Source organism: Odocoileus virginianus, chromosome 7 (genome assembly GCF_023699985.2).
Source record: "Odocoileus virginianus isolate 20LAN1187 ecotype Illinois chromosome 7, Ovbor_1.2, whole genome shotgun sequence".
NCBI lineage: Eukaryota > Metazoa > Chordata > Mammalia > Artiodactyla > Cervidae > Odocoileus > Odocoileus virginianus.
The window spans coordinates 247254-274681 of NC_069680.1; the positions used below are offsets into that span (position 1 = coordinate 247254).

Here is a 27428-nt window from a genome sequence, read left to right on the forward strand (position 1 = left end):
TGTCCCTCCGTCTTCCTTCACCCAAGCCAGAAAGCCAGTAGAATCACCCTCTTTTTCCCTCCCCAGACCTAACCAGTCCCAAGCCCTGCTTATTCCCTGTCCTGGACAGAGTCACATGAATCCTGCTCTCTCCCCACTGGGACTGCCCACGACTGTTTTGTACTTCTGCAGGAAGCACACTGCCACTGCCCATGTCTCCAGTCCTCACCTCCTCCAGTCATCTCTGCAAATCACTGCCAATGATATTTCTAGAGAAGATCTCAATTTGTCATTCCACTGCTCATTTTACTCACTCTACAAATATTTACTGAGCACCTACTAAAAGTCAATCATTCTCCTAGATGGAAAGTCAACAGAGGACAAAACAAAAAATTCCTGCTTCATGGAGTCACTGTTCAAAACCATTTAGTGTTTTCAGGGGAAAAAAGAAAAAAAAATAACTGTTTCTAGACTTTGGGGAATCTACACAATCTTAGGGGCTTCCCTTTTAGCTCAGCTAGTAAAAAATCTGTTTGCAATGCAGGAGATCTGGGCTTGATCCCTGGGTTGGGAAGATCCCCTGGAGAACAGAAAGACTACCTACTCCAGTATTCTGGCCTGGAGAATTCCATGGACTATACAATCCATGGTATTGCAAAGAGTCAGACGCGACTTTCACTTTCAGACAATATTAGAGTACTGCATGAAAAAAAATTTTTTGTATTTATAATAGAATGCTACTGTCATTCACTTTTTAACAATATTTTTTAAACTTTTATCTATATGGCTGTGCTGTGCTTTAGTTGCAGCATGTGAGATCTTAGTTGCCACAGGTGAACTCTTAGTTGTGCACATGGGATCTAGTTCCATGGCCAGGGATCGACGCCGGGTCTCCTGCATTGGGAGCATAAAGTCTTAGCCACTGAACCACCAGAGAAGTCCCTGTCATTCACTTTTTATTTGCTGCTGCATGATAAAACCTTTCTTTAGATTTTCCCCTCAAACACTTCCTGGGTTCCATCTCTGAATTTACCACACTGCATTCTGATTGTCATGTACGATCATGTAATTCTCCAATGACACTTTTCCTTGAGGCCAGGCAGTTTATCTTATGAATCTCTGCAAGCCTGGTGTCTAGCACTATTGTTCAACAAATACACATTGGTGGAATAAATGATTCAATGGAGTTAAATGCCAACATGCACACAGATTTATGACATTTTTAAGGCCCAGGGGAGTCTCTAATCACTCATGTAGATCTACCCTAATGATTTGTTTTGATCTAAAATTAGATTAAGGGGGAAAAGTGATTTCTCTAGTAGACCATTACCACTGAGGAAAGAGCAGCTTGTTCTTGAGTGCCACCTGCTGGCCAAATAAAGTAAAGCTCTTCAGCTAGGCAAAAAAAAAAAATTTTCGTGCCAAAATACTAAGTCATGTTGAAAATAATGAGTAGTCTACACTGTTGACATACAGATCTGATAACTCCAGGGAAATAAAATTCAAAATGGGATATACACTATGATCACAAGTATGAAAGATACTTTTTGAAATGAAAGACTGACAGCTGTATTAGGCTATTGGAGCCATGGGTGAATTTCCTTCTCTCTTCCCAGGTTCTTCTCACATTGTGATAAGGAATCATGCTAATAAAATTCTAAACTTCTCACATTGTGATAAGGAATCATGCTAATAAAATTCTAAACTGCAGTCTGCTCAAGATGTGAAAGTGGATTTAAGACAACACTATCACTTCTTACAGACTGACCACAGAATTTTTGATCCTGGGCCATTTGGTGACTTGTCTTTCTCTGGTGCTTAGGTTAAGTCAAGTCTTGACAACATTTCTTTCACATGTGATTCGTGTTCACAAGCTGCCTGCCTCAGCGCTAAGCAAGCTGGATTCTAATTAACTGAGATCTATAAGTGCATTCATTTATTCAGCAAATGCTTAATGTACATTTTCCTACATGTCAGGCACTGCACTCAGGCTGATTTGTCCCCAACTGCAAACACCGAAAAACTTTAGTCATTTGAACAAACTGGGAGAGAATCAAGCCTCAATTACTGGAAAGTCCCCACAAGGAAGGACAGCAGGAGGGAAAAGCTCATCTATTTCTGTCAAGATGAGAGCTGGGCTATGACTGAAAAACAGAGGTCTCCAGAGACCTATTTCCGTGACACAAACAGAAAAGTGAAAGTTGCTCAGTCGTGTCCAGCTCTCTGCAACCCCATGGACTATGAAGTCCATGGAATTCTCTAGGCCAGAATACTGGGGTGGGTAGCCTTTGCCCTCTCCAGGGGATCTTCCCAACCCAGGGATCGAACCCAGGTCTCCCGTATTGCAGGCAGATTCTCTACCAGCTGAACCACAAGGGAAGCACTTGAACACTGAGACACAAGAGAAGCACAAGAAGAGACTTCTTGATAAACGAAGACATCAAATAGCTTTATGTATACAAGTCCCCAGAGTGTCTGAGAGCAACTTGCTCTTTTAAAAAGCCTGTGTGGAGGGGAGTCCCTGGTGGCTCAGTGCTGAAGAATCCACCTACCAATGCAGGAGACACAGGTTCCATCCCTGGTCCAGGAGGATCCCACATGCTGAGGTGTGCCACAGGTATCGAGCCCATGCCCTACAGCCTCGGAACTACGACTACTGAGCCCATGCTCCTAGAGCCTGAGCTCTGCAACAAGAGAAGGTACCGCAATGAGAAGCCTGCAAACCACAACTAGAGAATAGCCCCTGCTTGCCACAACTAGAGAAAAGTCTGTGTAGTAACAAAGACCCAGCACATCCAATAAAGAAAGAAAGAAAATTATATATATTTTAAAAGCCTGCATGGAAACTTCCCTGGTGGTCCAGTGGTTAAGACTCTGTGCTTCCACTGCAGGGAATGTGGGTGTGATCCCTGGTTGGGAAACTAAGATCCCGCATGCCAAAGGGCACAACCAAAAAAAATTCTGTATGCCCTCAATCCTGCTAACATGCTATGACACAAATGGATCCTTGTTTTCTTCTTTCTTTTTTTTAGTCACTCAAAACAATCAACTCTAGCATGCCTTTCTTTGGTTCATTTAACACCCAATTTTGAATCACTACTGGTGCAGATGAGAGTTTATAGATGGCACCAGTAGACCTCAGCAGTTCCCTGGCCTAGAATATCATTGCTCCTACTCTGGTGGTAGCTCTGCCATGCACAGGTATGGAAGCCAGGCACACGCAACCTTCATGCGCCTGTTTCCTCACCAATAAAATGAGGATTAAAAATGACAACTGATCCTAGAATGCTGAGGACTAAATGAGGTAAAGTATAATATACTTATGTTAAGTACAAGACTTGGCACACAGTTAAGTGTACAAACAATCATTCAAATCTTTCATTCAAGAACTGTGTTCTTAACACTGACAGCCTGTGGGAGCTACCTTCTGAATACTTTTAACCTCTACAATCTGTTTTACGCAGTTCCCATGTTGCCTTTTTATTTTATTTTTTTGGTGTGTTTTGCCCCTGAAACTATTAGGGGACTATATGTTATACTTCTATCAGAATATCCAGCATAAAGCCTTAGATCCATTAGAAGTTCACTCACTGTCACCCACATACACTAATCCCAGCTGGTTGACTTTGAAATAAAACTACTCTTGCAAAGTGTCTTCCCTGGCCAGATATGATAGAGTGGATATGCCCAAGTGACTGTAATATTTGACCCCCAAGTCCATAAACTCAGCATTCACACCAAAGTCAGGCTTCTGCCTACACAGCTGAACTTTGCTCTGTGTGGAGTTACCCAACCCAGATGGAAGAGGGAGTAACAGTGTGCCTTCCCTCCCCGTCATATTTCGGAGTGAGATACAGACTGTAATCTCATGGTGACGAGAAGCCGCTTCTACCAGAACAGCGCCCGAATCTACTGGGTGCACCAGGCACTGCAGGGATGCAGCCCTTGCCCTCAGGGGGTTCATAGTTTATTGTAGTCACAAAACTACAAAAGCATCAGTCAGGCACGGAAGGAAGTGCCAATAAGAGGTACTAACATGTTTGTAAGGGCGTGGGGCAACAATGAAACATTACCAGCTGGGATGACAGCAGCATAGCAAAGTATGGAGACAAGAAATCTTGGAGAGGACGTAGGTTGGCTTGGGGGAGGGGAGGAGAGGCCGACAGTTACCCCATGAGGAAGTGCGTGGGGTGTGCATTCACCAGCCAGGCAGAATTCCAAGAATTGGTATAGGGAAATAAACCCAGATCTCTGAGAATGAGACAAGTTGGCCCCATCTTTCCTTGTGACAGGTCCAGCCTGAAGACTTCACCCCCCCTCATCCGAGTCACCTTTACACCAGATGCACTTCAGTCACACACTCCTCCCCACTCCCAGGAATCAGCTTCTCAATTCAAACAAATAAGCTTACAGCCAAAGGTAAAGAAGCCAACACAGGGAAAAGCTCATCAGAGGTAATATGAGTCATCACAATGTTAATTTGGAAAAGGAGGAGAAAAAAAATAATTTTTAAGACTATAATTGCTACTTATCACCAAACTGTACATCATTCAAAGCCACTAGACTGAAACGAAACACAAGCCTTCTTTTGGACATTTCATATATCAAGCCATGTAAACAATGATAACTTACTATCCAGGAGGCTCTGAAGAAATTTCTGGAGTCGGGCTGATTGCTGAGCTCTGTAAATGTCAAAAAAAAACAAAGACTTACTTTGACACACTTATTTCAAGCCAAGGGGAAAATAGAAAAGTCCCTTTCTTGTCCTAGTTTAGATGAAGCCCTCCGGGAGGCAGGGAGCCGAGCTGAGCTGGAAGGGGCTCAGTGCGGGTGGACAGCGGTGCTCTTTCTCTGGGAGGAGGATCTCCGGGCTTTTGTCTCCCAGTGGCTGCACCCAAGGCTCTCTGGAAGGGTCAGGAGATGGCCCACTCCTCATGGGTATCTTCAGTCACAGGCCCACTGGGTGGATGGCCCACCACTTCACAACATGCATTAGTGACATGGACAGCACCTTGCACCAGCTCATCCCCAGCCCTCGGACCCCCTTGCCAAGCCCACCAGACTCCGTCATGCACCCAAATGCCACAACTAGAGAGCGTCACCCAACACTTCATCAGGTACATAAAAAAAAAAAAAGCATTTTAAAAGACCATATTTCTAGATCATTCATTTACCCCTGGAAATGGGGAGCAACGCAGTTTCACAAAACTCTTAATGCCTGTTTCACCAAGTGGGAGAGCATGCTATCAAATGACAGGCCACTATGCAAAAGGGAGAAAACCAAGAGCTCTATACAGATAAAAAGCAGCATAATTACAGAGTTTAGGGTGTCTATCATCTTGGAGAAGGAAAGGCAAAGGGTATGATATATTTGTTTTTAAAAATAACATGGTAGTTGAATAAGTCAATGTACAGCTTAACTCTTAAAGATGCTCCGATCTCTGCTAATGACCACTTCAAGAAGAACAAGCTCTCTGGAAGAGAAGAGGCACTTGGGGAAAGGAGAGAAAGAAAATAGCAGGAGGAGGAGAAGAGGTTGGGAAAGGAGGAGGAGATGGTGGGAGGGGAGGCAGCCTTCTTGGGGGCTCACCCCAGCTGTCCTCCGGCCCTTACCCCCGGTGTTCCTGAGAAACCACTGCCCTTCCCTCCACGTCCACCCCTCCAGCCCCGGTGCCCACACTGGCCTCTCTCGCCCACCCCCTCCTGGAGCCTCGCACCCTCGGCGCCCGCCCGTGCCGGGTCTCCATCCTGGAAGAGCTTTGGCACAACCCTGCTGAGTCCTCTGGAAACACCCGCTTCCTGCCTTCCCCTCCTCAGGTTGTCAGCAGGCGCTATACCTCTGGGGGCTCCCCTGATTCTTTACCACATAACTCCAGCTCCCATCAGCTACCTGCTCAGCGACCTCTAAAGTGTTTAGAAGCCTCCTGGTTATCAGATGCACTGACCTTCCCTCAGAGTTTATTTTTGGGGGGACCCCTCAGTCAGCTCTCACATTTGCCCCACTTCTCACGTTTCCTCCTTGCTCTGTTTTTCTCTGATCCTCCTCCTCCTCTGTTCTGTGTCAGACAAGATCCCCGTGGGGGGCTGTTGGTCCCCCACCCTCTCTCTCCCTTCAATCCTTCCTCAGCTCCCAGGACTTCAACCAGCACTTCTCTTCAGGCGACTCTGACTGATTTTCAACACCCCTGCCTCTCATCCATTTCCAACTGTTGCCTGGATAGCCCCCATATGATCCACAGCCAACACCTCAGAAATAGCTGAAACTACCTCCTTCATCTTCCCTCTGCCCTGACTTTTCCCCCATCTTTCTTATGTGACATACTGACATCCCCATCCTTCCTGCTTCCTTCCCCAAACCCTACACTGTGTTTCCTATCCCTACCCTCAGTTCTGTGTTCTTTACACCAATTAGTTAAAGTGTCTCACTGTGGGACTTCCCTGGTGGTCCAGTGGTTCAGACACTGCAGAGTCTGTGCTCCCAATGCAGGGGGCAAGGGTTCGATCCCTGATCTGGGGACTAAGATTCCACATGCTGTGTGCCCCCAATAATAATAAAGAGAGAGAGAGAGAGAAATAAAGGAAGTTTTTTTTTTTTTTATTCAAATAAGGCATTGGCTAAATCTTTTAAAACAAGTCTCACTGCACTTTCCTCTGCGAGTTCTCTCTCACATTCACCCTCCCCCTCGCTTCACGCTGGTGCCACTGGAGTCCAGGCTCTCGCCCCTGCATGCCCAGACCACTGCAGCAGTCTCCTTGCCCTCTCAACCTCCAACTGGAGGTTTCCCCTTCAATTCAGCCTCTCGGGAGCAAGGACACTGAGCTTCCTAAAAACACTTCCTGAATTATATCATTGACTGGAGGGCAAAATCAATCATCCCCTTAACCATATTTTCTGAGCCTCTATAACCCAGAGTCAACCCTCTTTTCCCAAACCTGCTTCCCACTATTATCACCCAAAATGTTCTATTATAGCCGAATTCATCTACTTTATTCCTGAATTTATATTAAATGTTTATTTTGCCCCCTCTAACATGCCTCCAATGGATGGCCCCCACTTTCACCAGGTACCTAAATTCCATCCATTCCTTAAGATCGGGGCCAACTCCTGAGAAGTCTCCCCTGATTTTCTGGAAGATTTCCCCCTCTCCTGAGCCCTTAGAGCCCATAATGGTCATTCAGCTCTTACCAGGCACTGTTATGTACTAGTGGAGCTCTTTTATTTATGAGTGTGGCTAGCTGCCATGTTCTTGAAGGCAATGCGTCCACTCTTGTGCTGACTTAGAACCTCTCTCAGCACATCTCACATGCCTTAGCTAAGGGCCATGGGTAACGCATAACTGAATCAGTGTCAAGATGACACATCCATGCAACCTCTTCAGGCCCACCTAGCCACAGGCAGGACTGTGGGTACCAGATGCCATCTCTGCCCAAAAGAGGCGGCTGTGAGCTCAGTAACCTCTGGCTGCTGTCCATCCTGGCACCTGTTACAGAACCACTCTCTCTAGGTTTGAAACGAGTGCCTGCTGACTGGCTGGGGCTCCCGTCCTGCCTCTTGGCTCACTTCAGGACTTACCTACAGCCACAATTCTCCTTCAGAACCAGCTCAGACCTCCATTCCCACAAGAGCGACAGCTGCTGCCAGTCTCTGCCCTGGTTGGAGACTCAGCCCCCTACCGTGCCCACCCCGTCACCTATCTGCCTGGTTGCGAGCACTGTCGCCCATCTTCTGCACTCCCCTGGGCCTAACCCCTGGTCCCTGCAGGCTAACTCTTCCTCTGGGGACTCTGGACTCCCAAACCCTAACTCCCCTGGATCTGCTTGCAGTTCCTTCCCCCTCTTATCCTGGCCCCCTTGGCTGTGGCCATGATCACCCAGTTTGAGTCTCTGGCTCTACGTGATTTTATATCCAAGTAACCTATACTGGTGGCCTGACCCTCCTTGTCTCAGTTCTGTTTAAGAATAACGTGGTCCGCTAGCATTTTCCATGTCTCCCGCCATAGTCTGTGGGCATCCTAGCCTCTTCAGCAGTGTCCGCATTCCTTTTTTATTTTCTGTAAAGATACCCTTTCCTGGTTAAGAGTCTCCTTTGTTTTGTCAGGCAGCCATGGGGAGCCGTTCTCCAAACATTTGGTATTTTTCTTTCCCTTGGGAGCCCATTTATCTTGGACTTTCTTTTCTCTCTGACACATCCTTTAATAAACCACACTGGGACATAGCTCTCTGTAAAAATATCAATGCAGGCTGAGTTTCAAATGCATGTGGCCAGGCTGTCTGGCCTCCGGAGCACATTTTTTCATTAAGAACTTTCTGACCTTGCAAATTACAAATACTACTACTCTGACGGTGCCGCCCACATAAGAGGCTCTCGATTCACAGCGGCCGTGTTTTTGAAAATGATCTCTGAGGTTTGTATCTCCCAGGGCTGCAAAAAATCTATGGAAGTTGCCCACAAAAGGCTCCCTGAAAATTCAGAGAAGGTATACGCCCAAGGAGGCAGAGGGGAGCTGTAAGGGTGACGCCTTGAAAGCAGAGAAAGAGGATGGTAAGGCCAGGGGAGCAGCTAAATCACCAGCCAGCCTGCATATATATATATATATATCTGAAAAATTCCCTGTAAGGAAAATGCCAAGCTAAAAAAAAAAAAAATCCAAGCAAAAATTAAGTTAGGGGGTAAGGGGGATCTAAACCAGGAGTCAGAAAGCCATGCATCTTAAAAATAATCAGCATAACCATTCATCACTCCCATTACATCAAAAACCACAGAACAAAGAAGAGAGCAAAGGGGGCCGAGGGCATGAGAAAAACTCAGAAATACCTGTGACAGGTTTGTACTGGGTGCTTTATTAAGCGTCTCCGTTTTTTCTAAATCTGCCTCTAACTCTGTTTGGCAGAGGTTGAGATCAGTTTCTAGATTAGTCTGGTTCAAGAAAGAAAAGATGGGAAAGAGCGTTTTAGTTAGGAGGAAAGGCAGACAGCATGGAAGTTTACATTAGAAAAATGAGTTTGTTTAGTGTCATACGTTAATAAGGCAAAGATGGGCATGACTAAAATACAAGAGCTTACTAGAAATGAGTTAAAGGCAGGAAAACCGAGAATGCAGCATTAGGCAGAGAGAATATAAATCCTGTGGCAATCAGAGCTCCAAAATGCTACTCTACCTGCTAAAGAGAGGAACTACACATACCACAAAAACCTACCTTTGAGGAAATACCTATTTTTCTCTCTTTACAGAGTATGGTGACTATGACACATACCATATGTCAGTAGAATAAGTAATTGCTTTTAAAACCTCTACATATTAGTATAAGTCTTAGAGACTTTGTTAAACTGTTTTATCACCAAATCAAAAACAAAAAGTTATAATCAAGTTTTTTTTAAAAAAAAAAGGGGGGGGATTTATTAAAAGAAACACCCCACAACACACTCACACTAGTCAGGCCAGAGCATACACACAGCCCGCAGGAGGAGCACAGCGGAATTACCTTTCTATCCTCTCTAGGAAGGATAGAGCAGTCTCCAGGAGTATAATCCCATATCTTTTTGGGAGGCTGACGGGAAGCAGAGGAGGAAATGAAGAAATGAGCATAAAGACATAAAGACAAACATGGAGACCGGCTCAAACAAAGAGGGGCAACATTAGGAGAACTGTCTCAACACAGAAAAGTGAACTAAAAACGGAAGGAGCAGGCACTCTGCCTCCTGAGGCTGCCTGGGGACCCCACGAACTCTCGGGAGCTGGAAACGTGAAGTGGGAGGTTTGTTTCTACATCTAAGTCTCGGGGAAATAACCGTTGGATACGAAATAATCAAAACTTTAAAAAGAACAAACAAAAAGCATTAACACCAATTTGAATGAAAACAGAAACATTTCAATTCCACATTGTTCTTTTCCAACTAAGGCTGACACTGTGAGCCTATATTTTGGAGGTAGTCTTTCCCACTATAAATTTTACCATGTCTTCACAAATGCGTGAATTTGGAGATCTGACCAAGGGTCGGTAAATGGTGCTAAATGTGCTTTCTGTGATTTGTGGCAAGGACATCCATGTATAAACCAGGTGTTAAATGTTATGCTGTATAACTAGACAATTTCATCAGATAATTTTTTAAATCTTTTACAGTTTAATAAGGCTTAATAACATTGCTGATGGTAGAGGCAGACCTTCCATCTCTCTTAGAGGAAAGAGTTTATACTTTGAATTTAAATAGGTTATTTTCGTTTTCTCCTTTCACTCTTGTTAGAATGAGTAGCAATCTGCTACGTTTGGGAATTCCCAAAGTAGCAATCTGCCAGGAAAATTGTTTTAAGGGGGATCCAGTGTGCGCGCTTAGTTGCTCAGTCGTGTCCAACTCTTTGCAACTCCATGGACTGTAGCCTACCAGGCTCCTCCATCCAGGAGGATTCTCCAGGCAAGAATACTGGAGTGGGGAGCCTGTCCCTTCTCCAGCAGATCTCCCTGACCTAGGAATCGAACCGGGGTCTCCTGCATTGCAGGTGGATTCTTTACCAGCTGAGCTACCATGGAAGCCCCAAGAGGGGACCAGAGGAGAGGATATCTGGAAGTTACAAGATACGTCTAAACCTGCATCTCTTTCCCACTCTGTATACCTTTTTGTTCTGCCTGCTTAGACTTGAAATTTCTTACACAATGACCTCTGAGGACACGAGTTCATTAATAACTCCTATCATTCTGCACAAATTTCATCATAGACAGCTCTGTGGCAGCATTCAAATTAGTTTTACATTTCACCATGAGCTTACTTACAGAAATCACATCAATTTTGTCAAAATTTTAGTGGGGAGGGAGGAAGAAGAAACGGCTGACACCCAGGTCCTTTGTAATGAATTTATAGATGAAAAGTAATCTGATTCCAAGGCACCTTCACCACTAACATCAGCAGGTCAGTAACATGATCTCTGTATGCTTATATTCTGCAATTTGTAGAGTAAGTGCCACTGACAATTATCACTCATCTTTAAGCACTTAATACACTTGAATCTTATTGGGGATGGAGACTTTTTCAAGTCACTGATGCTAGCCTTACTCATTTACTTCCTGCAAAATATTAGACAGTGCTTACAAATAAAATTGGTTTTAAATCATCTTCCCCGAATGGTCCCTGAAGTCTTAAATCAGTTGATACTCTACAACTCGTTAGACCTAAAAGGTATTATAGTCAGGGTCTTACTGAAGCTTCAGCTCACTAAATCAGGGTGGCTTTAAGTGAAGGGGCTGAGGAAGAAAGGAGTGCAGGGTAAACATCTACAGTTCTGGCTGGCTTTACTGCTGGGAAGCGGGTCCTAGGTTCACGTGGAATAAAAAGGAGAAACGATGATCCACACGCTTTGACTGGAGTTTTAACTTCATTCTGCTCCCAAATGACTGAAAAACCCTCCAAAACAACTTCCACAGTTTATACCCCTTTTATTTCTATCTCTTACTCTTTAATGGCACAGAGTTGATTGGGGTAGGAGAAGTGAAAAGAAGGAAACAATTTCTCCCCATCACACCTTCCTCGCAAGCCCTGGGAGTACTATCCAGTCATCAGTCTGGTTCAACCAGGTAACAAGCTCACCCTTATGCCTCACACCATAAGGACCTGTTCATCTCAATGCTATTCCTCAGGATATGGGCATTGATTAAGCTACTTTGGCAAGTCTTCAAAAGTATCATCTTTTTGACTTTAAAAGACCATACAAGAAGCAGTAGTCCCATTTAAGAAATCTAAGGTCTATGTAAGGAACACTCTGGCTTTAGAGAAAATGGCATTTTGGAAAAACATCTCTAAGCCTTTAAATAATTAAGAGTCAGTGGGGACAAGAGGGTAGGAACACAAATTACAGGAAGGTCCCAGTACACAGATGGACTGTTTTCTCAACATTTGTCTGGATTGGCTGTGTGGTGTTCAGACTACCATTTCCCATAGAAACAATTAATTCACTGAGCTATTCACAGAGCCTATCTAGGCACACTGTGACTGAAATGCTGTCAATTGCTAACAGAAAGAGTATTAATTACAATGACAGATTTAGTAAAATAATAAACCAGTCACAATTAATTAGAAAAAAATGGCTTCATAACTTTCCCTAAAAGTTAATATTTCAGTAAAACTAGTTATTTGGCAAATGAGGAGATGGCTAGAAATTATAGATTCTCAACAGGGTTTAAAAAATCGATGGCACAGGCTCCTTACTATCAACAATTTAATGCTTGACTTTCTCTTAATATTTGGCATTTTTTACTTTGTAATATAAATTAGTCTTGGTCTCCGCTGCTACTAGTTGTTTTACATGCGTGATGATTCCTCTTCTTTGACTTAAAATATAATGTTTAATTATAGCCTCACCAAAGACTTAACATTCTGGTTTCCCTCAGGGAAAAAATACCTATAACTGGAGTTTATGAAAAATTGTTAGTTGTAGCTAATCCTGAATAATAAATTGGATTTTTGAAAAAAAAATAAAGTTAATATCACTTTCTTTCTCTGATGAAAGTACGGCATTATTATTGCATGTACTAATCATCGTCTTTTTTGGGGGAACACATTTCCAAAGGTTTTTTCTATTGTGAGACAACTGAGAAGGTTTTAAGAAAAAGAAAAAGGTTAGGATATTGCTAAAGTTCTGCACGTGGAAAAGACTGTGGGAGGTAGACTTCATTGATGTGTGAATGGTGGACAGCAGAGAAAAAAGGGAGAGAGGAGAAGTGAGGAGTGCACCAAAGCTTTGAGGAGGGGAGGAGACTGTGCACTTTGGGTTGGATGCGTCCCTCGCTTCTGACCACTAGGTGGCGGTGTTCATCCAGGGCTGCTTGGCTGATAGTAGGGGACTCAGAGAAGACAAAGTAGGACTGCCTGTTCCTACGAGTGGAGTGTTTACAAGTCAGGTGCTCCTAACTCTGAAAATGCCTGAACAGTCCAACAAAGCTCATCACGGCTCAATCAAATGAGCAATTTCAGAGCACCAGCTAAATTTCTCTGTCTTCATCTTCATAAAAAGTATACTATGAAATTTAACATTTTCCTGAACTATAAAGCTATCTGGCAAAAAAACACAAAAACACAACTATTATTCTAAATCATGTGATTCAAGTGCCAGATTCAATGCTTAAAGTCTCATACAAACATCTAATAGAATGTTTTATTTTTATACATTTATTTAATTTATTTAATCCCTCCACTTGTAAATTCTTTTTGCTGCTATCATAATTAAGACTTTAAAGTAACTGAAGTTTTAAAGTCAGTTTCCAGTTATGTCCAGTGGAAAAATGAGCTCAGTTCTCCCTTCTGTTTGATACTCCTTTGGGTGCAAGGCCAAGAAAATCCTCCTTGAATTGCCAAAAATCAATTTGTACCAAAGCCAACTCAGATACATCACAGAATTTGCAGGCTATTGGGCTGAATACTAAGTTTGCTAGAATTCCTAACTCTCATCTGTAATTTTGGGAAATACTATCCCTACCTCATAGAAATCATTCCCTAAAAGTTGCCTGTAACAGGGTGGCATTCTCAGACCACCTGTGCACAGAAAGGCCCTTTTCCCTTTGCTTTGTCACTTCTCTTATATATTTGCTTCTAAAATTTCTATTTAAAACAGGGACAATGCTGGCCTTTCTCAGTATGTACGCTTTTTCCTGTTTGTCTTCAGCACACTGTGAAGCCTTTGTTCAAGGGACTGAACCGAAGCCTGAAATAATGCAGTCTACAAGGTGTGTGATATTTGTTGCTAGTGCTGAAAGGTCTTAAGTCAAGCAATGATCTAGCCGTGTCTCCCTGAAATCTTCTAGCAAGAAACACTTCCCAGAGCTCACTGTCCCTTCTTGGTGAAGTAAAGCAGTGGAAACCTCACATGTTGTAGTGAGAACTGACAATCCTACTACTGACAGTCAACGAAGCTGTTCCCCACTTCCTGAGCCCTTTACAAACAGATCTGATTCTTTAGCAGCAACAATGCATCAACAGCATTATTTAAAACGGTGTCTATAACCACTGAAGCTATTAAACTTACCGGTTTCCCAAACTCCAATTCCGAAAAGAATTTATACCAAGGTTCATTCTTTAAATCTATCTCTTCTGGACTTATATCCCGACTCTATAGGGGTTGGTGACAGGGAAATGGAAGAAAGAGAAGGATAACATTATGCAGAGATTACATAGGAACCGGCCAGTAGAGATGCAGTGGTTTCCAGAAATATACAGCACCTGCATTCAACAGCAGCAATCATCCTTTTTTTTTTTTTTTTTTTTTTTTACAGACATGAGCAAAATCAGGAGCTGAAACAGGCAGGAAAGGATGTGTTTATGAAAACAGGACACTGAGGTAGGCAGCAGTGAGGGAATTGTTCATCGGTCCCCAGGCAGAGGGACACGGATGGAGAGCACTGTACCCCACGGCTGCCCTCTCAACACATCTGAACATGGGCATGACAGTTTTCCTGGGTAATTGCCAGAGTAGTGGGAGAAAAGAGAGCCCCTCTTTTCTCTTTCCAAAGAGCTAAGAGTTACAAGCAAATAACCTGGTGAACACACCAAACATTTAGCCATCTACGCCAGATGAGTAGAGCAAACACTTTTATGGGCTAGTACGGTTTTAGTGCTTATTTGCAAGGCTGTCTTCAGGTTTTCAAGATCAACAAATCAACAGCAAATACTGACACTTTTATAAAAGCCAATTTGTTAATACTGCATCTTTAATGGCACATGAGTAGGTGAGAAACCAAGTCCCACACAGAGTAAAGTGAAAGATGATGTAAGTAAAAACAGAAGACACAAGTGAAAAAACATTTTAAACAAGCATCCATGGGGGATGAATACAGACAGATATACCTTGTGCTTTAAGAGATAAATGTTAAAGAACTGGGGAAAAAAATAAAGGAAAAAGCTGAACAAGACAGATAACAGAACAACACGGGGGAGAAACTTCTGGGTTATGTTACAAAAATAAGTTAGCTTTCTCATTTTATACAGCTCTAAGAGGTAATTCACAGACTGATAATTTGATTCCTTGGGATTTCATGTTTCGTCAAATATTTATAAAGTTCTGATACCTTGCTCTGTGGAAGAGCATATGTTTCTGGAAATAATTAGTTGGAAAATGAGTGCCTGGAAAGCAAATCAGTTTCCCCTTAATAAACTGGAGATATGATCACATCAGATGAAACTGTTAGAGGCTCACGGCTTAATTCTTATGTGTATATGTTTCAAAAAATCTTAATAGTCACAAAAGAGAGAAATGGTGATATCCTGACAAAACGAAATAGAAAATATACATTTTCCATTGAGATTGAAAACATAAGAAACATGCCCTCAGGGCCACAACACATAGAAAGGAAATTGCACGTCCTGTGGACACATCTCCAAGTGACTCCTTCACAAAGCAGTTCCTCTGGACACATTTTTCTTAACATTCAGGTAACAGGTCTTTTGCAGCTTGTTGAAATGGCTGTAAACTTTCTTAGTGACCTTCACCAGTCTCTAAGATCCCTATAAGAATCCTTACTATTATTTCTATTTTTGCTTTAAACCCAGGAAGATTTGGTAGATAACTTTCCTTTAGCTGAAATTAACTGAATAGAAGTTAGTTGAAATCAAAGGAAAATATGTATTGAAACAGTCTGTCCTCTTGCATTCAGACTAAACCTTCTTCCAACTGTCTTGAGGGGCAGAGGAACTTAAAATCTGGAGAATGTGTGTTCCATCTCAGTGGATTCTGTAATTCTGTAAAATACTGGAATCTATATTTATTCAATGAAATGAGGTGCAATACCTACAAGGACACCACCATTTAGGGGGGACAGGTTAGACATGGGGACACCCTAGGTCCTTGTATCATGGGGCTTCATGAAGCCTATTCATGTTTAGTACTTTAAAAGACTATTTATAAACTGCTCTCTGGGAATAATTTGGGCTTTTTTTTTCCTTTTTTTTTTCTATTTTTTAAAAACAAAATGTACCAACTTTTTCAGAAAACTGCCTGAATGTCCTGGTACTCAGTTCTGAAAGAATCAACCCATTTTATTGTCAAAGGTTGTTCATAGATTGTTTTATTACTAAGGTTAATGCTGGGTTGAGAATTGAATCAGGAGGCATGTCAACCAGCTTGCACCCAGAGCAGCCAACCTTAGTCCTTGGAGTTGCCCAGCGAGAAAGCTAAAGAGGTAATAAATACCACGCAGCACGTGATTCTGCGCTGATAACTCCTTTCTAGGTTGAAGCACAGAATGGACAAATAGGGGACTGTCCTTCTGGATGGAGAGCAGGCTCTCTGTTCTGGCAGGCAGAGCAGATTCCACAAAGCCAGGCTGAGGTCTCTGCGACAGGGAGCTAACTTTTCCCAGCTTGGCAAAATCCTCAGAAAAGGCAGGGGACTCACGAGGAAAATGCCTGATTGTTCAGAAGAATAGTTCTGCTGCTTGGACGGGAGCCAGAGACTAGCTTCAGACTGTAATTAAAGAATCTGAAAGTGGCATGTTCATTTACATGGTACTTTGTTATATTCACAGATCTTTTACCCACATTATCACATGTGACCCTCTCACTCAATGCTCCATCGAGGTTGGCATGCCAGATAATTCCATTTTACAGGTGAAAACACTGTGGTTGTTCAGAAAAGTTAAGTGATGCCCCCAGACATAAGGCAGTGTCCGAATCTGAATTTGGAACTCAGAAACCTTCCAATTCCTAGTCCAGTGCTGCTTACATTTCTCATACTCCCCAGGAGAAGGGGGTGGGGCTGCTGAGTTTGTGGATGATACCAAGCTAATACAGGGGCGAGTGACAGACTTGAAAAGTCAGGAGGGAGCTCAAGGTGACTCTGAACTGGGGAGAAACTAAGTTGGGTAAATCCCCATGTTTTACACTTCCAAATAAATATTGTGTTTGTAATAATGATTTTTACATCTGTCCTTCTCACATTATCCCTATGGGAGCAGGAACCCCAACATCTAACCTAGGACTTGGCACATAAATGTTATTCTACAAGCAGACCCTTGAACAACCTGAGCCTCAGGGATGCATGCAGTTGAAAATCTGAGTATAATTTACAGCAGGCCCTTAGTATCCAGGGTTTCTCCATATCCACAAACTCAACCAACTGCAGTCGTGCAGGGCTATAACACTTACTATTGAAAAGAATCCACGTTTAGGTTGACTGTGCAGTTCAAACCTGTGTTGTTCAAGGATCAACTGTACATATTTATTGAATTGAGCTGAGGTTCAGTTCTCAAAGGGACTTGGGAGGTATGTAAAGTATGTAAAAGAACTACAGCCTGAAAAAAAAAAAAAAACTATTTCTGACAAAGCAGGGACCAACCAGTAGCTCTCCAACTCCAAGACCAGAAGAGAAGAAAATGGGCTAATACTGTGATAAGAGGGAGGCCAAACAGTAATAAAGAACTTCATATGAGCTTGTCAAATAGCTGAACAGGTCACCAAGGCTGCGAATCTCCTACGAATCTCCTGCAGGTAGCACAGTGTTTGTCTGGGATGCTGTGGGTTTGCTGCAGGGACAAGATGAATGCCAAGGCAATCTTCACGGTCTACCCATCAGCCCTCTGTGCGAACAGGACAGATGTGCCTGTGAAGTCGCAGTTCAAATTGCCAGGCTTAAGCAGACACAAGCATCTCCAGCTGGAAAAACACTGGGGGAAAATAGGGATTCTCCCCCATAAAAAAGATGTGCCTTTCTGGGAGAAAATTTAGATTCTCTATCTGTCTCTAGTTAGCACACTTATTCACAGCTAACCACCACAAAAACGTGTGCGTGTGCACATGCGTGTGAGTGTGGTGGTGGTGGTTGGGGAAGAAGGGGCCCCTCAAATTCTGGCAAACCAAACAGCGAAACCGAAAGGCAGGACTCACACTGAAACTCCCAATCCAACTTTTCTGTTCATGTGGCAAAAACAGCAGGAAGAAAAATTCAAAAATAAAGGACTGTTTCCACCTCTGTGAAGAGCAGACTATGAAAAAATGAAGATTCTCTCTAAAATGAAAAACTACTCTCTGGGAACAAACAGCTAGACAGCAATGTTCCTCTCTGGCCGGCCTTGGGTCTTATGTCCTAACTGGTTGGCCCAGGCCCTGGTACAGCCGGAGGGGCTTCCTGTGTGGGAACAGCCAGATGGTGCTTGACCACCCACGTGTATGGTCACCACAACTCTCCAAAGTGGGGCCCGTGGGCAGAGTGAGCTACTTCTCAGGGTTTGTGAAAACAATATAAATGCTCCCAAGCACTATGATATGGAGGACACTGTGATCACTGTGGTATCAATGAGCACACAATTATGGATTCTGGGGTTTTTTCCCCCCTAGTTTTGAGTAGTGGTCAAATTATTAGGAACGAAGGAAAGGAAGAGGAAACAAAGGAGAAATTAAGGGGAAAGCTTTCAGTAACAGCAATGACCATCTATGAATAATAATATCACCAAAACAAAAGCACCCAGGGGCCTACAGAACCTGAAAGCACAGAAGTGTACAGATACATGATGTATGTCCCTTGCTTGTTATTCAAGTGTCAGGAACATACTCAAAGGACATAACTTTCTTTCTAGGAAGACCTGTGTGGAAGGTTACCTTCCATGTTTATTACCTTCTCACAAAGAGAGAACCTGCAGTGAAGGGAGGAGACAGAGGCAAAATTCTCTACTCCTCTCAGAACTTTTTGCTTAAAATAACTTTGGTGCGCAGTAAATGCCGGAGAATGACAAATCTGAAGCATTTTGGTGAACTGTTGAACCTTTTTTCCCTAACTAAAATTACTTACCCCTTTGTGCTTTTAAAGACGTCACCTTTGTATTTTAGTAAAAGTCAAATCAATTATTCCTTAAAAACATGTAGAGCAAAAGAGGCGGAGGGAGAAGAATTTGAACACACATTTCAGGGGCCTTCTTATTCTGGACTCAGTGTGGTAACCGCATTTTAATGAGAATCAATCCCCAGCATGACAATTCCCTCCTGCTGGAAAGGCAGGAGGGCTGCAGGGTTTATGGAGCCTTGGAGGTCCCTTTAACCATGATCAGAATTCCGAAACCATCTTGTTCTAATGAAGGGTGAATAAAAGGAAGTGTGACGGGCAGATATGAAACTAATCAGTTTGTAAAAATTCTCCCTTGCCTTCACAGGGTGGTCTCCTATGCCCATACAGGCCATGCTCCCCACTGATAACTGCTTGGAGATGTGAACTTGTATAGGGAACCACAAATAGATGGAACATGCAATGTGTTCTCTCTATTGAACTTGTCAGAAAAGGAAGATCTAAAAGCCATAGTCTAACAGCCTGGAGCTTTTTTTCCCTGCAAGTAACATCATCATATTAATTATCTGGTTTTTAATGATGTACTTGTAACTTCTACAAAATGTATGCATGTTCAAATATGAGTCACCTCTAAAACTACAATTTTAGTCTGGTTAGCAACAAGCCTGATAAACGAATGGTTAGATGTTTTTAAAAAAGAGAGCAGCAAAATCAACCTTTACACTAGCAGATTTAAAATTAGTGAAAACCATGCACAAAAAGAACAACAAAGCCACAGTGAGGATTCTTCCAATGCAGACTCTCAGCACTTATTTTGTGAACACCTGCCAAATGAAAAGGGTAAAAATACTTCATATTGTCACTGTCTTCTAAACAAAGCAAGTCTATCTCAAGGGAGAAAGAATGTAATCCAAGCGCACAATGCATCCAGATTAAAGAACTTGGGCAGGGTGAGACAAAAGCACTTGAATATGCACATTACCATCTTTTCGTTGGTCAGAACAGAGGACTTGCCCGGCTGATACTCGTAAATGCTTCTGGGCTCTGCGCGGTATTTTCTTGTATCCACTTTCTTATCTGGGGGCTCCCAGTCAGTCCTGTAGAAAGAAAATCCTATTAGAGCTATTCTCATGAAAATTGGCATCCGACAGGTCTGACGACTTTGGCCGACTGTAGTTTAATCAAGGAATTTTTATATCCGAGGCACAAAATGGGACTCTGGACAAAGCGCCCAGTTGTGGTTTCCTTCTTCAAGCAACCAGTTAGATCCCTGTGTTCGCTTCACAAAAGGCTTGCGGTGTCCCATGCTCACAACCAGGCACTGAGAAGCAGGGAGACAAGAAAGGGAAGCAAGGCAGCAGCTGCAGCTGCAAAGTGCGCGCTGGAAAAAATCCTTCACCTTGCTCTGCTCTCAGGGGCTTATCATCTCTCAGACATGCCTGTACTTCCCACTCAGGCTAGTGCAGTGAGAGAGAATGCAGGACCCAGAGCCAGGCAGCTGTGGTTCCAACCCTACTGCAGCCCTTGCTAGCTGGCTCCTCTGGGCCAAGCACTTAGCCTCTACTGAATTCAGTTTACTCATGGAGTAAGTGCGGTTGTTGTAAGGATTAATGAGACAGTGTGTCTCAGCATGTAAATCACTTTGCCAAACACCAGGCCTACAGGAACCACTGTAAACACTTTCGTCTTGTTTTGTCTGTTTGTTCTGGCCGCCCCATGTGGCATGTGGGATCTTAGTTCTCGGATCAGGGATTGAACCTGCAACCTCTGCACTGGGAGCATGGAGTCTTCACCGCTGAACTGCCACGGAAGTTCGCAACATTATTTGCTTTTATAACCATGTTCTTCTTCCCTGTTCCACACCCTACCCTGGTAATCACCCAAAATGCAGCCTTTGGCACAGGTACTTAACCTGATCCAGTGGGAGATTTCAGAGGATACATGAAGCCTTGAAAATTATTTGCAAAATTTTCACATAGGCACATAATTGCATTTTGCACTGTGATTATAATCAGTTTTTCCTACAAGGCTATAAACTTTGTGAAGGCAGGGACAATGATTTATGTGTCCAATGTGCACCATAGCATCTTGTTCAATCACACACAGAATGCACCCAGTAGGTGCTTAATGAATGCAATTGTAAAGATTTGCAGGTACACCCAGCCTTCCTTTCAAATTAATTATCAAACTCTGAAGCAGATGTCATGTACATATATGTGGGATTTCAAAAATAGCCATTCATTTGTCATGAAGATGGAAAAAGTTTGGAGGTATGAAACAGTGTGTATTTAAAGGGAAAATAATTTTGTTTAGCCAGAACCCGTTTGGGGTTGAAAAGTGTTAGAAGATGGAACTGGGAGATGCCTGGGACACCAGTCCAGATGCCCTGGAAGCTGCTCCCAAGGGCATAAGACTCAATAAAAGACAACTGGTTCACTTAGTGTGAGCATTAAGAGATGACAAATATCATTTCAACCATCAAGCCTTATGTTTCGATAATGTGTTGAATAAATAAAGAGATACTAAAAAGTGTAGCTTCATTTTAAAATTATATTCTCTGCTATGGGCCCCATCAGTATGCACAGAGAGTATTAAAACACATGACAAATCTTATAGTTCAAGATTCCTCTTGTGAAGAGGGAAAGAGTGATGATAATTATTCTCAACATTAAGCCCATCTGATGGGCCAGGACTACAGGATATGTTACATGCATTATCTTGTTTTATCCTTGCAGTATCCCAAGGAATGTAAAATGTTTCCCCATTTGAAAGATGAGAACATTAAGAGTCAAAAAAATAAATCACTGCTAATAAGTGATAGAGCAGGGATTCAAACTCAGGTCTGCTTGACACCTGGCTCCAATGCTGCCTGACTCAGAGAAAGAGATTGTGTATTACAGCCTAAAATCATGGAGCTGATGAGAACACTTACCTCTCTGGGCTTGATTTTAGTGAGGAAGAGCGGGTCGGGAGGGGAAGTGTGGCCGACCTCTTAACTACCTTCTCACCATCAATGCAGCTCATCTCACTTTTTGAGCGAGGCACAGAAAGGGGAGATTTTGCTGGAGAAGGAAAAAGTGAGTGCAAAAGACTTTTAAAATGGATGAAAACAGGGAGATCCTTCCCTTGTCCACCACTCTCCCTTCCACCCCCACAACCAAGAAATTCTAAGCCACTTACTGTCTTCAGAAAAGGAATATCGAGGAGAATACAGATCTGAGTCATCATCTAGTGAACAAAACAAAATGTAATCAGGAGACATCCGGCTCAGGTAAGAGAACTGAGTGACACGTTCCCCACTGCCACCATCCTGCTCAGACTGTTGTCCAGCCACACCCAGGAGCCCAGAGGACAGAGGATGAGCCAAGCACCAGAAGCTACACCATGGCAAACCACACAGTTCAGAGCTGCGTTTGGAGAACCCACCCAACCAAACAGACCTGTTGTCATGAAGGTGCACTCACAAATCCTGGGGGAAGACTGCCCCCGACACCCAGAAATGCACGGGGACAAAGAGCTAAAGGTCCTCTCCAGAGAATTTCCACAAGCAAAGCTGGTCCCCAGCCTGGCTGAGTGGGAACAGGCTGAGACGGACGCCTGGGTGTTGGCACTGTCTCTGGTCTATGCTGCTGAGTTTCAGACTACCCAGGCCTGCCCAGTGGGATGGGGAGGCCCCAGGTGTGGTTTCTAGCTGCCTGGCTCAGCTGTGACCCATTTCATATGCTAAGGTTCCATACATTGAGTTGGCCCCAAAGTTCGTTCTGTTTCTTCCATTAACAGCTAATGGGAAGACCTGAATGAACTCTGGGGCCAACTCAAAGCAAAATCGTTTAGCAAAGTGGTAGTGCAGCTAAGAAAACAGTTTGAGAAACCCCTTGTCATCATTCGTTTTGATTCCACTGTAAACGAGTCCCTCGGATAGCCTTCCTTCCTTGGAGCCCCACACGCCCTCAGCAGATCCTCACATAATTTGCTCTGCAAAAGTGCCACTTGGGGTCACTGTCTAAATTGTGACCCTGGATCAAGTCAAACTCACACGGGTTTCTGTGGTGGGAGATGGCTCTCCAAGGGCGGGGGTGGGGTGGGGTATGTGTGTGTATCTGTTAAGTCACTTCAGCCATAACCGATTCTCTGCGACCCTATGGACTTTAGCCCACCAGGCTCCTCTTCCATGGAATTCTCCAGGCAAGAATACTGGAGTGGGTTGCCATGCCCTCTTCTGGGGGATCTTCCTGACCCAGGGGTTGAACCGCTATCTCTTACGTCTTCTGCACTGGCAGGTGGGTTCTTTACCACTAGTGCCACTGTTAAGCACAGGTCTCTAAATAAGCTGAACACCGACCCAGGCACTAAGACTTGCAGAAGCAAGACCTGAACCCTTCGTGGATATGGCTTCGTGGAACTAAAAATGAGACCACAGGTACTCTCATGGAACAGGTTTTTCAGCTGGGACTGCCCTGGAAACCCAGGATATTTAGTCACTTATATCCATGACGACCCCTCCAAAGCATTTCGCCAACAAGAGTTAGGCATTTTCTAATAGCTCACTAACCTGAATTCAGAATTCATGAATGTGGAACAAAGACCCAACTCCTCTTAAAATCAGTACAGCTTTAAATAACCAAGCACGTGAACTAGCTGGCAAAGACAAGTCAGAAAACCCAATGTAATATGTTGACAGCCAGTCCTTGTCTCCATGTTGTTTTAAGCTTCAGAGCAGAAAAGGCCAGAATATTTTACAAAATGTACATAAAGCTAACACTGCTATTCTTTCCAGTATTATTCAAAAACAGGATCTCTATCTCCATTCCTACCTCCCCTCTCCTCTCCCTATTGTATCTGTCCCAGGTCTTTCCAGCTCCAAAAATGGAAAGGTTTTGGGTACTGAGATCTCTTTTCTCCTCCCTCCCTTCCTCCTCCTTTTTGCTTTGATATTGGCTAATTCTTATCCTTAAAGTTGAAAAGAGCTTAAGGTTCTTCTACCAATATAGCTAAGCCTTTCCCTGCTATAAACTAAACATGAGAGCTTATTTAACTTTTGAAAATAGGGCAGAAGAGATAAACTGGGATCCAGAAATAGATGTTTCAGAGTGCTCTTCTGAAGACTTCTGTGTTGCCTGCTTTTGTTTGTTTTGCTGCTTTTATTTTTCAATAGAGCTTCTGATTATTATACAGATAAGATACCACAGCATCAAAGAAAACTAAAAATTAGCTTTGATTGTAGTGATTTGATTGGAAAAATGGTGTCTGCCAAATAAGAAATTAGCTTAGTTAGGAACCAGTGTAGGTATTGTTTAAAATCCAGCCTCGCATTCTAGCTCAAAACCCTGTCTCTCTTTGAATCATGGAGAAATTACAACCTAGCAGCAGATGGTAAGGTGAGGGTTAATTTATAACTATTACTGGTTCTAAAGGTAAAAGCAGAGTTTTCATGGGGGAAAAACAGCACTTAAATATTCAAGGCTTTTTTTTTTTTTCTTTTTTTTAATTCTCAGCTTTTTAAAGATTTTTGCTCCCTAGAGCTTTCTAATGTGGAATTCTAGAACACTTGTTAAAAGAAAATGAGAAATAGTTCTGAGATGGAAAACAAAACAAAACAAAACAAAAAACAGCATGGCTGGGGGAGTTAACCTGTGTATTTTGAAAGTTTGAATACGGAGGAAGGGGATTTCCTTGGTGGTCCAGCAGTTAGGACTCAGTGCTCTCACTGCCAAGGCCCCGGGTTCAATGCCTGGCCAGGTAACTAAAATCCCACAAGCCGCACCCAAGGCTGGAAAGAGAAGTAGGAAAGAAGAGGGGTGGAAGTGGGTGAACACTAGAGAGGTTTGAATGCCTCTTAAAGCAATTTCTTTATCTGGTGTAAGTGGAAAAATAAATCTCCACCTCAAGCTAGCACAGGGCAGGGGCATCTCCATGAACAAGCTTTTCATTTTCCCAGAGGTGGGATCCACCTCTGACATGTGGATTTCAGTTCATTGACTTTCAAGTGAGCAAACTCAAGTTGCCCAGATTCATCTGAACATTAATAATTTGGACTAGAGCCAGGGGATGCATAATTTATTCCTCGAATTTCTGTTTGTCTTGCAAATCTAATGGAAGAAAACTTTACATATGCTTGCGAATAAAAATAATAGCTGTTCCTATTATTAAGTGCCTAACTGGTCATTTACTAATATTGCCTCACTCAATCCTTGGAAAAACTCCTGGAGGTATGTAAGTATATATCTCAGAGACAAGGAAATTAGGGCCCAGGGAGGTTAGGAAAATTTGCCCCTAGCACAGTGTGGAAGACAAAGCAAGAATGCATTCAGGTCTTTCCAACCCCACTTCCCTACCTCTGCCGCTCCTCAGCCCTGAGATGATGATCAGACTCTAGTGTAACCTTCAGCCCAGCCTCATCTGCCCGATCACAAGCAGAAATGTAGCTATTCCACTCTAACAGAATAGACTCTTTTGGGGGGAGGAGGCAGGGGAGGGTGCTGTGAAAGTCACACACTGCAGTGCTGGCCTGGATGACTTCTAGCCCTGGAGGCCTTTGATCTTATATTTTCCACATCACCCCGTCCCTGGTGACACTTAAGCAAGTTTTTTGAGTTGCCCCACCACCCTTCTAGCTTTCTTCCTGCTCTTCTCTAGGGAAATGGGTAAAACTGAGTCACACTTGCTACATCTTCCACTTGCTGCTTTTTGTACCTTCTCCTGGCAGGTTACGTCTATGCCTAGGGACAGATGGGGATGCAACTGGGTGTAAGGCTCACCTTCTGCATTTCTATACACCCGAGCCAGCCAAATGTGTGTGTGTTTAACCATAGTTAAGACACACTAAACGAAATGTTTCTCCAGTTGTCTGTGAACACCGACATTGTCTATGCATGAAATCCTGCTTTCACTATTTCTCCAAGAGTCCTTTCAAAGAAAGTCCCAGTGGGCTCAGTGGAGCTGGATCTTGTGATTCCTGATGTGGTGGAGCCACACGCTGTGTCCCCTAGAGCCCCAAGCAGCAAACATCAAATCTTGGCAGCGACACCAGAACTTCCTGTGCCAGTGACTTCCAGAAAGCTCTAACCCTAAGCAGTATTTACTGGGTGTGAACAACCCCTGCTGGGAGACCCCTGCTGGGCTAAGATGTTTACACACCAATGATTTTCCTCTGGGCTTTGGCAATTGTCCTTGGAGGCTCCATTTGGGAATAGCTACTCTCCTAAAACTGCCAGAAGGCACATAATTGCCTTTTCAACCACAGTACTTTAAATAGACTAAAAAAGATTTCCTCTGTTTATTTTTTTAAGAATGTATAATACTGTTAAAGACACTGGAGAAAATGCTGGTTGTTCTATTAAAAAAAGTATGTAATTGACCAAAATGAGATGATGGGCAAAAAGCACTATTTGCATAACTGCTTGCCTATATCAATTAAATTTCAATTTTATGCATTTGTTAGGCTTTAAACTTAAAATTACTTTTCCAATTATCAGTGGTTCATTTTTAACTCAATCTTTTCCCACAGCTCAAGTTAATTCTTTTTCCTGCTTTACCCCACACACTTAAGAGGAAGGAGAAAAGGGTCAAGATAGACACAACGCACCCATCCAACAAACAAAAATGGCCAAAGAAAAGCATATACAGAGGCAGATATACAGTCTGGGTGGGATTGGGGAGGAAGAATAAGAAAAATGAGGAGTGGGGCAGGATGGTCAGGAAGAGTCCAGGGGGTTTGGGAAAGAGCCCCAAAGCTGTCTATGCTCCGACTGCATGTGAGCGTGCTAAGTGACTTCAGTCGTGTCTGACTTTTCGACCTTATGGACTATAGCCCGCCAGGCTCCTCTGTCCATGAGGTTCTCCAGGCAAGAACACTGGAGTGGGTTGCCATGTCCTCCTCCAGAGGAGCTTCCTGACCAGGGATCAAACCTGCATCTCTTACATCTCCTGCATTGGCAGGCAAGTTCTTTACCACTAGCACCACCTGGGAAGACCCAAGTTCTGGTTAGACACAATCAAATTCTAAATAATGAAAAAAGACAAAAAACAAAAAGATCAATATAGGATGTAGAGTAGCTACAGAAGACAAACTTAGAAAAAAAAATTGAATGCGAAGGAGTAAAGAGAATGAGGTGGAACAGGGCAGGAGTGGACAGAGCAGGAGTCTGGGAGAGCCAGAGGGCCAGATGACGACTCACCGGCCTCATCTCCTAAGGCGTTCGTTCCTCCCTTGAAGATGGAAAGGGACTAACGGCTAACCTTGCTCCGCTATCTCGCAGGTCAGCCTTCCACACTTGCTCGGCGGAGGCCTTCTGGGCAGCTCTAGTTAGGGGAGCAAAGGTGACCGCTGCGAGCACTCAGCCCCTCCTCTGGGCAGTACTCGCTGGAGCTTGGGCAGAGGATCCCAGCCAGCCAGCCTCACAGCAGAACCATTTGCTTGAACTCAAGCAAAATAAGGCTATCCTAAGAAATCCTTAAAGGCCAGTGGAGGATTATTCTAACTCAGATATAGACATGCCTAAGAAAATAAGCCTCCTAAATCCTTGCTGGAACGCATCCTCATCTAGGAATGGGGAAAAGGTCAGTGAGATGGACGACTATGACGTGACACATCCCCACAACCTGAAGATGCCTTGAGGTGGGGTCTGGAGTCACTTCACCAGGAGATGGCAGTGACCACCATCAGCTGGACAGCCTGAAGACGCATCCACAATCAAGG

The 27428-nt window shown here is 43.5% G+C and overlaps 1 protein-coding gene across 50 annotated transcripts in view; it reads right to left on the reverse strand.

Annotated features, from left to right (window-relative positions):
* The window catches only part of SORBS1 (sorbin and SH3 domain containing 1), a 229905-nt gene that overhangs the window by 38632 nt on the left and 163845 nt on the right, over positions 1 to 27428 (reverse strand). For 24 of the 50 annotated variants that reach the window (XM_070469893.1, XM_070469887.1, XM_070469890.1 and 21 more), the window contains 7 exons: positions 21911 to 21958; positions 21663 to 21792; positions 19713 to 19827; positions 13988 to 14071; positions 9462 to 9527; positions 8795 to 8896; positions 4612 to 4661 (listed from right to left, as the gene is read on the reverse strand). In XM_070469893.1, coding sequence (XP_070325994.1) covers positions 4612 to 4661; positions 8795 to 8896; positions 9462 to 9527; positions 13988 to 14071; positions 19713 to 19827; positions 21663 to 21792; positions 21911 to 21958 — 595 coding nt within the window. The remainder of the gene's footprint in view (positions 1 to 4611; positions 4662 to 8794; positions 8897 to 9461; positions 9528 to 13987; positions 14072 to 19712; positions 19828 to 21662; positions 21793 to 21910; positions 21959 to 27428) is intronic. The other 26 variants (XM_070469905.1, XM_070469909.1, XM_070469908.1 and 23 more) reach the window with 3 other exon arrangements.